The sequence below is a fragment of the Geotrypetes seraphini genome, chromosome 8, assembly GCF_902459505.1.
Source record: "Geotrypetes seraphini chromosome 8, aGeoSer1.1, whole genome shotgun sequence".
In the NCBI taxonomy this organism is placed as follows: Eukaryota; Metazoa; Chordata; class Amphibia; order Gymnophiona; family Dermophiidae; genus Geotrypetes; species Geotrypetes seraphini.
Genome location: NC_047091.1, coordinates 9,785,419 through 9,804,031, shown reverse-complemented (window position 1 = coordinate 9,804,031; position 18,613 = coordinate 9,785,419). Strand labels below are relative to the sequence as shown.

At 45.2% G+C, this 18,613-nt stretch overlaps 1 protein-coding gene across 1 annotated transcript in view; it reads right to left on the bottom strand.

Annotated features, from left to right (window-relative positions):
* Nucleotides 1-18,613, bottom strand: part of PTPRU (protein tyrosine phosphatase receptor type U) — a 489,953-nt gene that overhangs the window by 171,264 nt on the left and 300,076 nt on the right. The window contains exon 12 of the mRNA XM_033956533.1: nt 2,460-2,733. Coding sequence (XP_033812424.1) covers nt 2,460-2,733 — 274 coding nt within the window. The remainder of the gene's footprint in view (nt 1-2,459; nt 2,734-18,613) is intronic.

Below are 18,613 nucleotides of genomic sequence, written 5' to 3'. Positions count from 1 at the left end.
TTGTCTATTTTTGTATGGTTGTTACTGAGGTGACAGTGCATAGAGTCATCTGCCTTGACCTCTTAGAAAAAAACCCCGGAATAGGAATGATAATTAACAATTCTATGCGTACAGTGTGCGTTGTGGTTTTTTAAAAAATTTTATTGTTGGTAGATCATTTTGACTTGGTCATTTTAAAAGTAGCTCGCGAGTCAAAAAAGTGTGGGCACCCCTGGTGTAGAGTTTGCTTCTGTTTCAAGAGGGGGGGGAGGGAGTGCTTTGAGGAATAGCATTAAGTTTTGGTTTCAGTCAAAAAAAAATAAAAATCTGCAGTTTGTCCAAAACTGAAACATGGCCGAATACTGATTTGGGGTCAGTTTTGGAGCCAAAACCAAAATCAAAATTCTGTTTGCCTCTATTCCTTACACTACGGGGAGAATTCAGTAAATGGAGCCCAGAGTTAGGCACCAGGAAGATCCGCTCTCTGCGCAGATCATCCCTTGCAGAATACTACCTTATCGCGACTCTCGTGCCTAACTTTGGGAACAAAATTCGCACCTGCTAAAACCCGGTGCAATGCTGGCACCCAACGCAGCCATTGAAATGACATTATGCTATAACATTGCACCCAAATCTTGTGGCCCCTTTACCTGCCCAAACCCCTCCCATGGCCACACCCCCTTTGCATTTGTAGTGCGAAAGAAGTTATGCGCTCAGTTTACAGAACCGGAGCATAAGTCAGTTACATAAACTGCTAATTAGTGGCAATTAGCACTGGTTGAGGTCAATTGTTGGTACTTCTAATTGAGAGTCAATTACTAACTATGTTATCAACATAACTGAGCCTCGGTAAATACTTGAAAATCAGCTAAGAAAATGAAAAAAGGCAATTACTAGGCAGCCCAGAGGGTCTAGAGCAGGGGTAGGGAACTCCGGTCCTCGAGAGCAATATTCCAGTCGGGTTTTCAGGATTTCCCCAATGAATATGCATGAGATCTATTTGCATGCACTGCTTTCAATGCATATTCATTGGGGAAACCCTGAAAACCCGACTGGAATACGGCTCTCGAGGACTGGAGTTCCCTACTCCTGGCCTAGAGCAGTGTTCTTCAACCCTTTGACACCTCTGGACCGGCGGAAATAAAATAATTATTTTGTCCCCGCCCCCATAATAGTACTAATTATAACACCATTTTTTCCATTCATTTTCATATATACACACAATATAATCTTATTAACAACACATAATGGTTAACCACAGAATTAAAATACACAAAGCACACCGTATGCTTCTCAACATTCATTCCTACCAGTAAACCCCATGCAAATCCAATATATACAAACAAACCCTAAGATGCAAGAGTCACAGCCCCAGAGGAAAAGAAACAAATGCATTTCTTCCTGAACAGACAAATCAATCACTAAATAAAAAAATAAAAGCATTCGCCCTACCGTTGTTGTCTCTTTCCCTCCATGCTCTGCCTTGCCTTCTGGCCTGCCCCCCCCCCCTCCCGGTGTTATCATTGGACTGGTCCACGGTGCAATCAACACGGCGTCTTTGGGCCGGCTCCCCGAGTGCACAAAGCTGTGGGCAGTGGCTCCTCGCACATGTCCCGCACCTCGTCTGGAAGCCTTCTCTCTGACGTTGCGACGTCGGAGAGAAAGCTCCCAGATGAGGCGCGGGACGCAGGTAGGAGCCTTTATCCATGGCTTTGTGCACTGCAGCACTCGGGGAGCCGGCCCGAAGACGCGGCATTGATCGCACCGTGAACCGGCGGCTGAAGAACACTGTCTTGGGCCCGATGGGCGTGCCGGCCCTGTGGACCGGCAGAAAATTTCTATGGATCGGCACCAGTCCACGGACCGGTGGTTGAAGAACACTGGTCTAGACTGCCTCTCTCTGCAATTGGTTAAAGGACTGAGTGCTTAACTTTAAGCGCCATTTGTAGAATTTGTGGATGCGCAGGTAAATGTACCCACGCTCTGTCCAGATTCTGCCTAGGTGTACACCCACCCTTACACCAGTAAACCTCACATTGTCAGAGATAAGAGCAAAAAAACCCCAAAAGAAAGGCCATACTAGGACAGACCAATGGTCCATCTAGCCAAGAATCCTGTTTCCAACAGTGGTCAATCCAGATCACAATTACCTGGCAGGAACCCAGAGTGTGCAAGATTCCAGAATCCCAAGCTGTAGCAAGATTCTGGGATACCAAAGAATGACAAGATTCCAGAGCCCCAAAGAGTGGTAAGATTCTGAAATTCCAAAAGAGTGGCAAGATTCCAGAATCCCAAAGTGTAGCAAGTTTCTACGCTCCCATATGTACATAATTACAGCCTACAGCTTAAGTGGCATATTAGCATTTACATGCATGTATATGCTAGTATTCTTATAAACTATGCATGCAACTGGTATGCATCTATGGGCACTTTCTTTATAAAATTACACTTTTAAGTGATGCCACTAAGCAAATACTTACCCCCTTCAGGTTACTCATGGCCTGGAAATAAATCAGATAAGCCTTCTTGGGCTCCAGAAGCGGGTTCCAATAGCCGTGGTACGTCTGGTTGTCGCCTACTGTGAATGGCGTAGCTTCGGGGAGGCTGCTGGGTGGAAGTTCAGCGCTGAAGTAATGAACAGAGCCCCTGGACATAGCATCATCATAAGTCAGGGGCACCGGGAAACACTCCTGACCCCCCAGCTCCCTTTTGATCTTCTTGGGCTTATCTTCTTCCACGATCACTTGGTAAGTACTGCACAAAAACAAAGGATGTTCTGAGGTGATAAAGGAACAAAGATTGACATCACATACAGAGATGCAAATTCAAGCAAAGTGAGTCAACAGGAAGACCCCGACTGTGGATTCTAAGCCTTTTCCTAATGAACCGCGCCCTGGTCTCTGCATTCATCACTCACATTTGTTAACCTTCAAAGTGACCTAAAAAGAACGAAACTGAATTAAACACAGAAGACTCCTGCCTGCCTCCACCCCCCTTTTCGTCCCTTGTGGAAGTTAGTGGAAGTACAGCAAAGCTTGCCTCAGATCCGAACACACAACCATCCACCCATTTCTTTAAGAAATCTTAAATAAGCAAAAAAAAAAAAAAAAGTTGCTATATGCTTTTTATGTTTGATCTCCTTGTGGGAGCGTGTGGTGCAGTGGTTAGAGCCACAGCCTCAGCACCATGAGGTTGTGAGTTCAAATCTTGCACTGCCCCATTGCCCCAGGTACATCAGACAGCGTGGGAGCCCACCGGGATAGTTAGGGGAAAATGCTTCAGTACCTGAATAATTTGTAATCTGCACAGGATAAGTGGAATATAATTTATTGAAATTAATTTAATTAAATGACCTCTTGGAATTGCTGTAATTATACCATTGAATTTATTGACGTGATCCCTGTTCATCTGCCAATTCTACCTTCCCACTAAAACACTGGCCCTTATACTTAGGTGCAAGATTGGTACTGAATGCCGGGTAGGTGTGCGCTAATTGGTTCAACCAACAAAGCCAAACCAGACAGAGGTAGGCCTCGGTCAGTTCTGCAAAATTGTACATTTACGGGATTTAAGAACATAAGAAGTTGCCTCCGCTGGGTCAGACCAGAGGTCCATCGCGCCCAGCGGTCTGCTCTCGCGGCGGCCCATCAGGTCTATGACCTGTGAATTGGTTCCTGACCATGTCTATAATAATAATAATAACAGTTTATATACCGCAGTACCGTTAAGTTCTATGCGGTTTACAAAAGATTAGTGAAGTACAAGTTGAGTTGACGTACAAGTTGAGTTAACTTAAGGGATGTGGGAACAATAGGGAGAAAGGGCAGGAACACCATTAGAGAGGGGAAAGAGAGAAGTGGGTCAGCTGTCTAGGTATTTCAGGAATAGGTGAGTTTTGAGGCGTTTCCTGAATATCTCATAAGTGGTGGGCAATAGGAGTTGTTCTAGATCTTTACCCCATAGAGCAGCCTGATGTGAGAGAAGATGCTCATGGTGTTTTTTTTAGTTTGCATCCTCTAACCGGGGGAGAAACGAAGTGCGAGTGGGAGCTTCTCTTGTGTTTGTTGGCTGAGAAGGAGAATAGGTCAGTGATGTATTTAGGGGGTTAGACCGTAGAAAACTTTAAAACAGAGGCGGGCGAACTTAAACTTTACACGAGCTTCCATCGGCAGCCAGTGTAGCTGTTTGAAGTATGGCGTCACGTGATCGAACTTCTTTAGACCGAAGATTAGTCTGACCGCAGTCTATAATCTACCTCTACATCCATCTGTACCCCTCAATCCCCTTATCTTTTAGGAACCTATCTAAACTTTCCTTGAACCCCCTGTTCATACATATACATAAACACGATGTCTCCATCACCCCTAAAAAAATACCCCTCTCAAGGCCCACTTGGATATCCTGTGTCCTCAAAATCTAGTGTAGACTGGGTACTAAACAGAAAAGCTACTGGAGGAAGAACATGCCCACTCAGATATGGTGATCTAGTTTGCCTTTTGGGCTAGAAGTAGGTTTGGAAATCCAATTTGAGGCTTATAGACTTCGTACGAAAGAGTGCCAAATTGGTTTGCAATCTTGGTTTTCCAAAACTTTGACCATTCCTATTCTGGAGAAGACTGGAGTTTCCAACTTGCGTGCATGCAGAGTCTCCCACATCTTCCGTCCTGTTTTAACTAGCGAAATAGGGCGCTGCTTTTGCGGCTGTCTCCCTGCAGCCTGCCCTCTGGAGGCGCCAGCCCAGCATCTAACACCGTGCATCGCAAACTGTGTGCCTCCTGAGATTTCAGGTACGCCGCAACACATTGGGGAGGAGGAGAGGCGTCGGCTGACTGCCTACAGGATGTGCCTCTCGCAGCCAGCGCCTCTCCTTCTCTCCGGCCCTCTTCCCTGCCGGCAAACCCCCCCCCCCCCCACTAGCGGCTCAGGGTCCGTCTGGAAGGCCTTCGCGCACACACGGATGTCGGCGTGATGACATCACGCACGCGCATGACGTCTTCAAAAGTGACATCTGTGCACTTCCGGATGCCTCGAGCCGCGGCCACTACGTTTAGTGTGCTGCGGCTCGGCAACATTTGCGGGGCACTGATCTAACACATGGAAAAAATTCAGCCTAAAACCTCCACAGACCACCACTTTAACAATGCCGAATAAATTATGGCTATTTCGACTCCAGTTTTAAAAAAAAAAACCACAGCCAGCCCAAGCTTCACCCTATCTAATCTATTCTTCATTTTATAGACCAAATCTACTCCCTAAGGAGCTCGACTCGGTTTACAGTTCGTTAAAAAATGAAACATAGCAAGTAAAAACTGTGGGATAAAAACAGAAATTGGTTAGATTAGATGGATGGAAAAAGTTAGACAAAAGTATATTGAATTGCTTAAAATGACTATACGACAGCTAAAATCAAATTACGGTAACTATTGTGAAAACAACCAGGTTTTTAAACGTTTCCGAAATTGAAATAATTGATCTATCAGTCTTAGAGAATCTGGAATAGTCCATTCCAATAGTCTAATGATGTCATCAATGATGCGACAGAGAGACTCAACGGCAGAAGAAAGCCACGAAGCAGCCTGTTTAGCGTGCTGCGGCTGCCAACGCTGGAGGGAGGTTTGTTATTTAAGTCATCTCGCCGGGAGGGTCGCAGAGTCAGCGGGGGTTGGGCTGGGAGGGGAGAGAAGCGTCTGCCTCGGGTGCTTCAGGCAGCAGCAGCGTTTACAATTTTCTGCTGTTGCGGCTTCAGGCCTTCCTCTCTGGCCGGTCCTGCCTACTTCCTGTTTTCATGAACACAGGACCGGCCAGAGAGGAATACCTGAAGCCAGCAACAGCAATGAATAATGAATGCTGCTGTTGCCCGATGAAGTAGTTGAAGGAGGAAAGTGAGCAGAGGGGGGAGAGAATGGCTTGGAGGGAAGAACAGATGGCAGGGCATGGAGGGAAGGAGGAAGGTATGCCAGACCAAGGGAAAAGGAAAGAGGAGATGGAGAGAGGCCATATGGTACAGAGAGAGAGGGGGCGGTCACTGGATGGAAAGAGAAGAGAGGGCAGTTAATGGAAGGGGCAACATAGAGGGTGAACAGTATTCTAGCACCCGTTAATGTAACGGGCTTAATGACTAGTATATATATAAAATGATTCATGAAATAACGGGCAGCTAATAAGAATTGATTGTAGGGAGGAGGAATAATGGGTCAATGATTAAACACATGCAACCCGATAAGCTTGGAATAAAGTGAAAAATTCTTAAATCCAAGTGGGTTTCTGAGACCTTTACCTCCTTATTCATTCTAGATACCTCATAGGGGGAATTACCTTTATGTTTGATCTTCAATCACATGCTAGTCCTAAACACTAATTCAAAGTAAAATCCAAGACCCCCCACCCCCTTTCTCCCAAAAATCCAATCCCGGCTTGGGAAAACGAACTCACTTTTCAGAGCGAGAACCGGCCTGAGCTGTGCTTGGAAGCATCTCAACAGGGTTTCATTAATCAATCTGTCAAAGAGCTTTTTCTTTGGGGGAGAGAGGTACACTTTCCTTCTTTAAGAATCAAGTGTTAGCCAATTTTTTTTTTTTTTTTTTTTTACTGACAAGAGTCTCATTAAATTAATTCATAGCCGAGAAAAATATATCTCTCGGAACTTTTTCAACAAGATTCTTGGAAGAAAAAAAAAATGAAATGAAGTGTTTGATAAGACAAGACAAATAATTCCGCTGTCTTGTCGTAGCTTGTCAGATACTCGAGTCACAGATGAGTTAGGGTTTTGTGACTTTCAGTAGTTACAATGACATTTAATGGCATGATGCCATGGTAGCCTATGGAGGTGAAAGATATGGGAAGCAGATAACGAGACCATTTATCTATATGACAGAAAAATAATCATTTTGTGTGTTACAGCAGACTGCAAAGCAGGCAGCTTGGATGCAATGTTAATTTATTTAGCTTCAAGTTTTAATTTCTTTTTATCCATGCTTTATGGCAGAGGACTCTTGGTTTCTGATGTCAACATTGCACCAGCGGAATCTGTTCTAACGGCAGCAGCCCCGGGGGGTATCTGCATTAAGAAAAAAAAACCTACAGTCAGCGGCCAGAAAATATAGGGATTGACATATAGCCCATGGTGCTCAGTATTCTTACAGTATTATTCTATAAGTAGCCCGTGTAAATGTTGGCCCCTAGAAACATGACAGCAGATAAAGGCCAAATGGCCCATCCAGTCTGCCCATCCACAACCTCTTCCTCTCCTAAGAAATGCCACATGCCTGTCCCATGCTATCTTGAATTCAGATACAGTCTTCATTTCCACCACCTCCATCAGACCATTCTTCAAGCTTCGCCAGGTCTTTCTTCATGTTTTTCACACTATTCGGCGTGTCTACTCTAGTGCAGATTTTGGTATCATCCGCAAAGAGGCAAATCTTACCCGAAAGCCCTTCAGCAATATCACTTATAAAATTGTTATAAAGACCAGGCCCAAGAACTGAAGAAAACGGTGATGGGATAATCGCACGCCAGATGCCAGCGCGCCGACAATTCGGCGCAAGACAGAAGCGCGCAGGGGAAAAAATAATTTTTAAAGAGCTCCGACTTGGGGTTTGGGGTGGCAACCCCCACACTTTATTGGTTAAAAAACACCATGTCGATTCTTAGATGTCTACCCATGCAGGACTTACACCCTTAATGGTGAGGCCCTAGCAAGGACTATAGCGGAATGTAACTTGGGGGTGGTCATTAGTGAAGACATGAAGACGGCCAACCAAGTGGAGAAAGCTTCGTCCAAGGTTAGACAAATCATCGGTTGTATCCGAAGAAGTTTCCTCAGCCGTAAGCCTGAGGTCATAATGCCGTTGTACAGATCCATGGTGAGACCCCATCTGGAATACTGTGTACAATTCTGGAGGCCACATTACCACAAAGGTGTGCTGAGAGTTGAGTCGGTTCAACGGATGGTCTCGGGTCTCAGGGATCTACCGTATGAGGAACGGCTGGATAAATTGCAGCTATACTCACTCGAGGAACACAGAGAGAGGGGAGACATGATCGAGACGTTCAAATATGTCACAGGCCGTATCGAGGTGGAAGAAGATATCTTCTTTCTCAAAGGGCCCGCGACAACGAGAGGGCATCTACTGAAACTCAGGGGTGAGAAATATCATGGCGACACCAGAAAGTACTTCTTCACCGAAAGGGTGGTTGATCGCTGGAATAACCTTCTACTACAGGTAATTGGTTGCCAGCAGCGGGCTAGACTTTAAGACAAAATGGGATTGGCACGTGGGATCTCTTCATAGAGGAAGGTAGGGGGTGGGTCATTAGTGTAGGCAGACTGGATGGGCCGTGGCCCTTTTCTGCCGTCAGTTTCTGTGTTTCTATGTTTACTTCTCGTAAAACACTGCCAAAGGTCCACTAATCTTTGTAATATGTTTTTAATAAACCAGATTTTGTAAAATTTTCACTATGAAACTTCCTAGATAATTGATCTAGCAATTCTTTTGTTTTCCACTTAGAACCTGAACAAGTAATAGCAGAATATAAGGTTCCTAACCTTGACTGTATAGTTTAGAAACAGAAGGAACAACCCAAAAGGTTTGTATTTGTTGAGCGTAGCGTTTGGGAAGATGAATACTGAAAGATAATGTAAAAGACAGATAAAAAGGCTGTTATCTTTCGTTCCTGTTGAGTCAATCTACCCCTTCCAGAACAATCCCACCTTCCTTCCTGAAGAAAAGACGTTCGCGTTACTGCAAACATCTAGGACTAAACCGTCTGGGGCTGCCGCTAGTACTTGTGCCTGCGTGTGACTTTGCAGAGAATCTGGTCGCCAGCAACGGGGGGAAATATGTTTACTTGGATTCTGCTGAAATATTTTCTTCAGCTTTCTGAAGGAAAACAAATCTTGCTGGGAAAGGTTAGGCAGTATGTGGGCAGAAAAATATGCTAGTGATATAAACAGCCAGCGATTAGAGATGTTGGCAAAGCCAATTACATAGACGTAAGACATAGAGAGCCACAAGGGTTAGCGGTGGGTGTGATACTATTTATAATATTTAGAAATGACCAAGAAAATACATTTTGAGGAGAGTTAGTTACGCTTTCAGATAATACAGAAGGTAGTGGGAACTCTATTAAGATTAAGAAGGCACCCAAAGGGGAAATTCTATAAGCGGGTGCCACGCGGGGAGAGCTAATTCCACAATAGCATCGGGGTGCCTGGATTCCATTACAGATTACTAGCGCATCCACAGTTGCACTAGCCATAGACCTGACGTAACTGGGCATGCGCAATTTAAAGTATTCAGTAAGCAGCATATGTAAATGGCCACACCACTCTAAAACAAACTGGAGAAATTAAACTCCAGAATTCATTGCCGGAGAATGTGGTGACATCGGTTAGCTTAGCGGGGTTTAAAAAAAAGGCTTGGATAATTTCCATAGGCTATTAAGAAGATGGACTTGGGGAAATCCACTGCTAATCCATTCTAGGATTAGCAGCATAAAATCTGTTTTACTATTTGGGCTCTAGCTAGGTACTTGGGACCTGGGTTGGCCAATGTTGGAAACAGGATCTTTGGCTTGATGGACCTTCGGTCTGTCCCGGTATGGCAGCTCTTATGTGAGCCAAGTATAGGACAATCAAGCCATTGTGACATCACTGATGAGGTTGGCTCTTAGGCATTGGTGGAATGAGGCATTATGATGTCACAATTAGAGAATGACACGGGGAAAAATTCTGTCCCCGTCACCGTCCCGCCCCCGGACCACCATCCTCTGCACCGCCCCGTCCCCGCTGGTCCTTTCACCTCCCCGTCCTTGTCTCTGCCGTCCCCTTCACCGCCCCGTCCCCATCCCCGCTGTCTCTTTCACCGCCCCGTCACCGTCCCCATCTTCAGCGTCTTCTCCTCTCCATCCCCCCATCCCCTGCACCCTTCACGCGGTCCAGCAGCTCCCTCCCGCCAGCCAGCCTTGCATTTCTCTCCCTCCCTCCTTTTCCCTTATCTTTTCTTCTTGAAACTGGCGATTTCTATAAGGCTACGAGCTGTATTACAGCCGGAGCCTTGAAGTCACGTGGGGTTGCCTGCTAGAAAAGTCTCCTCCGATGCAACCGGAAACAGGAAGTTGCGTCAGAGGAGACTTTTTCCAGCAGGCAACGCGACATGACTTAAAGGCTCCGGCTGTAAAAAGCTCATAGCCTTATAGAAATCGCCAGTTTCAAGAAGAAAAGGTAAGGGAAAAGAAGGGAGGGAGATGCATGGACGGCCGGCGGGAGAGAGTGGCCTGCCGGATCGAACGCTCGTTCACTACTTGTTCACCGCCCCGTGCTACCATTCATCGCTCCACGGGGCGGCGAATGGCCTTGTCCCCGAACTCGCGGTGACCTTTTTTTTTGGGTCACCGTTTTGGCGGGTTACCCGCAGCTAGCCGCGGGTAACAACCACCATGTCGTTCTCTAGTCACAATACGCGCTCTGCAATGTTGCTACTCTTTGGGTTTTTCCAGGTACTTAGAACCTGGGTTGGCCACTGGGTTGGAAACAGGAAATTGGGCTTGATGAACCCTCGGTCTGTCCCAGTATGGAAGTTCTTAAGTTCTCTATCTTTAAGATTGTTCTCCTTGCATTTTTACACACAAGTTTCAAGTTTATTAGGATTTTATATACCACCTATCAAGGTTATCTAAGCGGTTTTACAATCACTGACATGCTATGATGGAGTATAGTATACAGGAAGTTACCAGCTTATTTTTTTTTTTTTTTTTTTTAAATATTTAACAAAATCAAAACATTTTGTACAGAAAGATTGTCAGATCAGACACAAAATAATAAGAAATCGTTTACATGATATTGAAAAATTCTAATCGAACAATCTCAAGTCCTCTATAATGTGATCCAAGATTTATATGAGTGAATTTAAGGAAATCAATTTATTAATTCTATACAAAAGAAACGGTATCGTGTGCCTGGCTTGAGGAATTATTCTATTATCAAATCCAATTTGTTGTTACTATTGCATTGTTGTTAATGTAGTTGTTGTTGTTGTTCCTTCTTGAAGAAGAAGGATATAACACTACTGGAGAGGGTGCAGAGGAGAGCGACGAAGCTAGTAAAAGGTATGGAGAACTTGAGCTACAAAGATCGCCTCAGAAAACTGGGACTATTCACCCTTGAGAAGAGAAGACTGAGAGGGGATCTGATAGAGACTTTTAAATTGCTAAAAGGGATCGACATAATGGAGCAAGCTCACTCACCAGCAGGGGGAAAGGATGGTGAGCAAGAAACAGCGTTATTCACATTGGCAAATGTAGCCCGGTCTCGGACCAGAGGTCATGGACTGAAGCTGAGAGGGGACACGGCCAGGACAAACGTCAGAAAGTTCTTCTTCACACAGCGAGTGGTGAAAGCCTGGAACTCTCTCCCGGAAGAGCTGGTGGAGGAAACCACCGTTCTAAGATTTGAGGGAAAATTGGACGCACATCTTCTTGCAGAAGACATTGAGGGATACGAGTGACCATTGTATTCGCCAGGGTGTGCCTGGCTGGGCCTCCGCGTGCGCGGAACGCCGGACTAGATGGACCCCGGGTCTGATCCGGTGCAGGCATTTCTTATGTTCTTATGTTCTTTTTCCAGACGTTTCGGTGTCAGAAAAGCTGTAAGTCGAGGTGGTTCAAAAAACACATATTTATTATCTCGATACCGTATTATGCATTTACATGGGAAACGTAAAAAGAAAATACCACCCAGCTGTGTAACTCCTGCTTTCATCATAAGAAACTGACGCCTGCGGTTCTGAGTTTCTCTACTAACGTCTGGAAACCCAATTTTTAAAACCCAATTTTTAAAACCCAATTTTTAAACCCAAAAACTCTTTATTCTTGTTCCTAAAAAACATCTTTAGAATCCAATCCTTGTCCGGCAACAACGCCACAGATAGCAAAAGAGTTGCTGGTTTAGCCAAATCTTTATCCAGGATTGCTGTCAAATCTTGTTGAATGTCTTGTATTTCCTGTTTCTTATCCGTATGTTTCTTTTTGAAATTGGGTACATTGAACTAGAGAATGACACGGGGGACAGATATGTCCCGTCCCAGCAGGAACTCAATTTCACCGCCCCGTCCCCGCGGGTTTTGTCCCTGTCTCTGCCCCTGCCCCATTCCTGTAAGCTCTGCCTTAACCGCACAAGCCTTGGACACGTGGAGGGGCATAACCGAAAGGGACGCCTAAGTCCGTTTGCGTCTTAAGTCGCAAGTCGTCCAAAGTAAAAAAAACAGCTTAGGACACGTTTTCGAAAAATATGTCCAAATTTTTTTCGTTTCAAAAATCGTCTAATTGTGCGTCCTGCCGATCTGATGGTCCAAGCCGCTAAATCGTCCATCTTTATACCACATTTCTATCCAACTTTTTGTCCAAGTCAAAAACGCCTACAACAAGCCCTGTTGGACGTGGGAGGGGTCTGGAAAGTGATGGACTGAACACCCAGACAAGGCACCTAAATAGTGGGGTACCTTACAGGGCATTGCTGTGAACTTCACAAAAAGGGTGCCATGTCTTCTCCTCACTACAACTCCCTTATAGGTCACGGTGAGCCCCCAAACCACCTCCAGAATCCCCTAGACCCACTTATCTACCACCCTAATAGCCCTTATGGCTTCAGGAGCCACTTATATGCCAGGTACAAAAGGGTTTTGGGGGTGTATAGGGGGAGTGCACATGTTTCAGTAACAATGCAGTGATTACAGGGGCTTATGGGCATGGGGCCTCCTCTCCATGGGTCCCTAACTCACCCCCAAGATGACTTAAGCTGCCTCTGTGCTGGACGACTAGGCCTTCCTATGCCAGGCTGCCAGGTGATGATGGTCTGGAGGCTGAATTTTAAAGGTGTGATTAATATTTTTATGGGGGAGGGGGGGGTCAGTGATCACTGGGGTAGTGTGTGGGGGTCTGTTTTATGTGTTCTCAGTGCTTATCTGGTGACTTTAGGTGGGTTTTTGTGACTTAGACCATGTTTTACCAAGATTTAATCCTCATCTAAACCTCACCCTAACACTAGCGCAATTGACGGGGCACCACGGGCCTGCGCGCACTTCTCAGGGTGCACATTTGACGGGGCGCTATTGTCCTGCACGCCTTTGTCGGTGTACCTAGAAAACGGATTCAATGAATAAATAAACAAACTAGCAGAATAGAAGCACGGGTGTAACTTTGGACATATTTTTTTACCCCCCCATGTTTCTAGGCCTCGCCACTGTTGATATATAACAGAGTTTAAAGATGTTCAGTGAAGGTTCTGGGTCAGAGAAAATACATTGGAGTCGGCTGAGTTATTTTTATGGAGAACTTAAAGTCTGAACTGCTTATTCAGCCTCCCGGAACATTCCAATCCTGGCCTTGGTCCCAAAACTAATAAATTTGACTGTGTAGCCAGCTCTCAGCCCACAGGGCATGCATTAAACAGCTTCCTAATCCTATAGATAAAGAAGGGCGTTACACAGAGAACTGTACAGCAGTGATAAGCATTTGAATGCAATATGCCACCGTTCTAAAAAGCGTACAATCTAAAAATGTCTATGGGCTATGTGCCTTTACTGTATAGCCTCTCCACAAGTAATTTTGTGGTAGAAGAAACCGGCACTTTTGCAAAGTAAGCTCGAAATGCAACACTACACCACGAAGACAAGTCGCCTGTATTTTTATTTTGCTCAGCAAAACTTAAAAACATCAAAAGGAAATTCAAATCACTCTCCCACCGCATTCAGAAACTCGAAGGCAGGCAATCTTGTACCATTTCACAGCACAAGTGGCTGCCTTTTATCACATCGGAAAGGTCCTGTTGCCCCCCCCCCCCCCCCTCAAATCATATTTAAGGACTATGAATGCTTCTGGCATGTTTCGGATTTGGAAATTCAGAATCTTCTAACACTGTGTTTCATTCCAAAAGTATATATTCAGTATTTAGCAACTCTGATATTGGTTTTTTTTATTTTTAATTCTATTAATATTTATTTTCAAATAATCACAAAAGCATTCATGGAATGGCCCATACTCTTTAAAATACTGTTTTGGTTTGGTTTTTTTTTTTTTTTTTTAAGAAAATGATCCGCTAACAACACTTATCTGCAAGGATTCTGCCTGTGACGGGAGCATTTTAAACAAGGCTTTGTGAAGAAGATTAAAATGTGTTGAATGAATAAGAGGTATAGTGAACAACTACTGTAGAATAGAAATGGGACGGAACCTCACCAATGTAGATAACAAATCAAATATACAGATTCCACATACAACTGTGTCTATTTAAACAAGAGCAAAAGACCTCAGAAGCCTCCACCATATAGAATATTCAATTCACAAGATGGTTTTTTAGCAGTAGTGAAATGCACTTATCTCAATCAGTGATAAGTGCATTTCACTACCGATTATAATTAATGTGTTAAACACACAGATTTAAAGTTTTTGTTTATCGGTTACAAGAGGTTTTTGAGACCAATGATAAGAGAACCTGTCCTGCTAAAAAACCATCTTGTGAATTGAATATTCTATATGGTGCAGGCTTCTGAGGTCTTTTCCTCTTGTTTAAATATACAGGTTCCACATACAACTGTGTCTATTTGATATGAATGAATAAGAGGAAAAAAATGTTGAGAGCGTAAAAGTGAAAGTTACACAAAGGGGGAGAGTGTGGCACAGTGGATAAAGCTGGAGCCTCAGCTCCCCAAGGTTCTGGGTTCAAACCCATGCTACTCCTTGTGACCCTGGGCAAGTCACCTAATCCCATCATTGTCTCAGGTGAGACTGTGAGTCCAGCAGGACAGACAGGGAAAAAGGCTTGAGTGCCTGAATAAATTCATGTAAATCATTTTGTGCTCCCCTGGGAAAACAATATAGTGTAGTGTGAAAAGTTTTTAGCTCCTGATAACCAGAGCTGGTATTGTGATGTCATAATGCCTCATTCCACCAATGCCCAAGAGCCAACCTCATCAGTGACGTCACAATGACTCGATTGTCCTATACTTGGCTCACTTCTGCTACATTTCGATTTCTAGAGTGGCGCAGGGGTTAAAGCTACAGCCTCAACACCCTGGGGTTGTGGGTTCAAGTCACTTAATCCCTCCCATTGCTCCAGGTACATTAGATAGATTGTGAGCCCACCAGGACAGACAGGGAAAAGTGCTTGAATATCTGAATAAATTCATGTGAACCATTCTGAGCTTCCCTGGGAGAATAGTATAGAAAATTGAAGAAATAAATAGTGTGAAGAGTTTCAGCCTCTGCTAACCAAAGCTGGCATTGTGACATCATAATGCCTCATTCCACCAATAAGAGCCAACCTCATCAGTGATGTCACAATGGCTTGATTGGCCTATACTTGGCTCACTAGTACTACATTTTGATTTCTAGAGTGGCACAGGGGTTAAAGCTACAGCCTCAACACCTGGGGTTGTGGGTTCAAACCCATGCTGCACTTCGTGACCCTGGGCAAATCACCACTGGTAGGGCACGCTCCAGGTCATGTAGATGTGCACATATGATTGCCGTAACACAGGGGTCTCAAAGTCCCTCCTTGAGGGCCGCAATCCAGTCGGGTTTTCATGATTTCCCCAATGAATATGCATGAGATCTATGTGCATGCACTGCTTTCAATGCATATTCATTGGGGAAATCCTGAAAACCCGACTGGATTGCGGCCCTCAAGGAGGGATTTTGAGACCCCTGGATTAGAGTGTCTATGTCAGGGATGGGCAACTCCAGTCCTCGAGGGCTGGAATCCAGTCGGGTTTTCAGGATTTCCCCAATGACTATGCATGAGATCTATGTGCATGCACTGCTTTCAATGCATATTTATTGGGGAAATCCTGAAAACCTGACTGGATTGCGGCCCTCAAGGAGGGACTTTGAGATCCCTGCCGTAACATGTTGTCACATCTACATGGTAACACTGAAACACACCACTATCAGAGGTTGCTGTTCCATTAAAGCTGTAATAAATTTACAGCCACTGGTTGCTGTTACTGCTTTTGGTTCTGCACCTGTGGCTTACTGAGGCTGTTCCGTGCCTCTTCCTGCTGGCACAGGCTCCTGTTCACACCGGACCGAATGTGAGCAGCAGGAAGAGCTAAAGGCAACAGGAATGAAGACACGTGCCACTTGAAGATTCACTGCGGTTCTGCAGCATGTCACCCACCCACCCCTCCCTCCTTCCCACCAGAATCAACGATGCCCAGGAACAATGCAGGCAAAAGAGAAGGGCGAGAGTGGCTAGGACAAGGGAGAGGGCAAAACACAGGACAGGTTTGTCGGAAGGGTTCGAGGACATCCTCATTGAAGCCATTACAGTTTGACATGAGTCAAAGGCTCGTGTGCCAGCGACTGAGACTAGTTTATTACCCCTGAGATAGCCCCCTAGGCATTGCCGAGGCACGTTGCCAGGGATTTGTGTCAATCTGTTCACCTCGGTGTCTGTTCATGGCTTGCTAACAGCTTTCACCTTGAATGGCCTGTTAGGCAAGCACTGGACCAGTGCCTGCTGGAATTTAGCGGCACAGGATCATTTCAGAGGGGCAGATCGGCTCAGCTCATTCACCGTAGCCATCATCATGTAGCTCCGAAAGCTATGTGGGATGCACAGCCAGTTAGGTCGCTCGATGAGACGGGAACATCTGCTGTGAGATGTCTTGTGCAATGGGCCATTCTGTGTACAACCCAGGAGAAGTGGCAGCTTTCCAGGATGAAACGTGGGCAAAAAACTGACAACCGGGGTAAGCTGTGCAATGTTCTCCGGTACGTCTTCTTAAACGGGAGGAAATGGCGTGCCAGGCTTTCAAAAGCTGACAAGATTGGCAGATGGGCCCCAGCCCTGCTGCCGAGCTGCGTGGTCCCTGGACCAAAGAGCCTCAACCTGGAAAAAATATATATTCAGAGTAATGTCGTAGATGACGGCAGATAAAGACCTGCTGGGTCCATCCAGTCGGGCTCATATTCAGACCGCGGGAGATCTGGTTGTTTTGTCGGTTCATAGGCAACGCCGCGAACGACAAAGGCGCGCGCCGACAACCGAGCGCAAGACGGAGGCGCGCGCCGAAGAAAATTACAGTTTTTAGGGGCTCCGACGGAGGGTTTTGTTGGGGAGCCCCCTCCCCCAGTTTACTTAATAGACATCGCGCCAGTGTTGGGGGGGGTTTGGGGTGGTTGTAACCCTCCACATTTTACTGTAAACTTAACTTTTTCCCTAAAAACAGGGAAAAAGTGAAGTTTTCAGTAAAATGTGGGGGGTTACAACCCCCACACCCCCCACAACGCCCCCACAATGCGGCGCGATATCTATTAAGTAAAGCGGGGGGGTTCCCCCCCCACACACACCCCCGTCGGAGCCCTAAAAAACAGTAATTTTGTGCGGCGCACACCTCCGCGCTGCACTCAATTGTCTGGGCGCGCTTTTGACCTGACACCGTTTTGTCTCCAGTGCGTCCAAATCTTAAAGGGGCATGTTAGAGGCATGTTTTGGGTAGGCTTAGGACTTGGACTCTCATCAGGCATAATTAAACCTTTAACAAAAGGTTTTTTGGTTTTTTTAGATGTTTGGAGCTAGACCTATTTTAAAAAGGTGACCAAACTGACCAGCTGACCACTGGAGGGATTAAGACTTGACCCCCCTCACTCCCTCAGTGGTCACCAACTCCCTCCCACTACCCAAAAATATTATAAAAAAAAAAAGAAAAGAAAAGAAAAGAAACCCCGGTACATTTTAGCCAGTATTATGAGGGGGGTGCTGAAAAGTTCTCAGCTCAAGCAGTTTCAGATGTTAACACAGACATTTGAGACCGTAGAGCAAAAGGGTGATCTAAGGGTTACTGCAGTGAATTTCACATTAAAAGTGCCAGGTACAGATGTCACCATATCTTGCTTATATTGTATGGTGAGCCCTCCAAAACCTACTGCACCTACATTACGATGGCACCTGCTGGCATTAAGGGCTATTGTTGTGGTGTGCAGGTGGGTACAGTCAATTTTGGATGGGTTTTGGAGGGCTCACCATACAATATAAGCAAGATATGGTGACATCTGTACCTGGGACTTTTAATGTGAAATTCACTACAGCGCTTCTTAGAAGAGCCCCCTCTGCTATGCTCAGGTGTCTGAACAGTTTGCTAAGAATGCAGGTTGCCTAGACAAAAACGTTTTTGCGTTTTCCACGTGGACGTATTTATATTCAAGAATGGCTAAAAAAAAGATAGACGTATGAAGGACCAAAATGTCTACATAGGTCATTTAAAAAAAATAAATAAAGATACGTCTTGCTATTTTGAGATGGATATTTTCTTTATTGGATTTTTCGATATCTTTTCCAAAACATCCAAACTCAGACTTAGAGGTCCTTTCGAAAATGTATGCATTTGATTATGTTATATTTGATTGATTATGTGCGTTTTATCTATAAACATAGAAGATGACGGCAGAAAAGGGCCACAGCCCATCAAGTCTGCCCACTCCAACAACCCTACCCCCTTGAATTTACCCCCCTAGCGATACCACATGTGTATCCCATTTACATTTTTTTACCCCCCCCTAGAGATCCCACATGTGTATCCCATTTCCTTTTAAAATCCGGCACGCTGCTGGCCTGAATCACCTGAAGTGGAAGTTC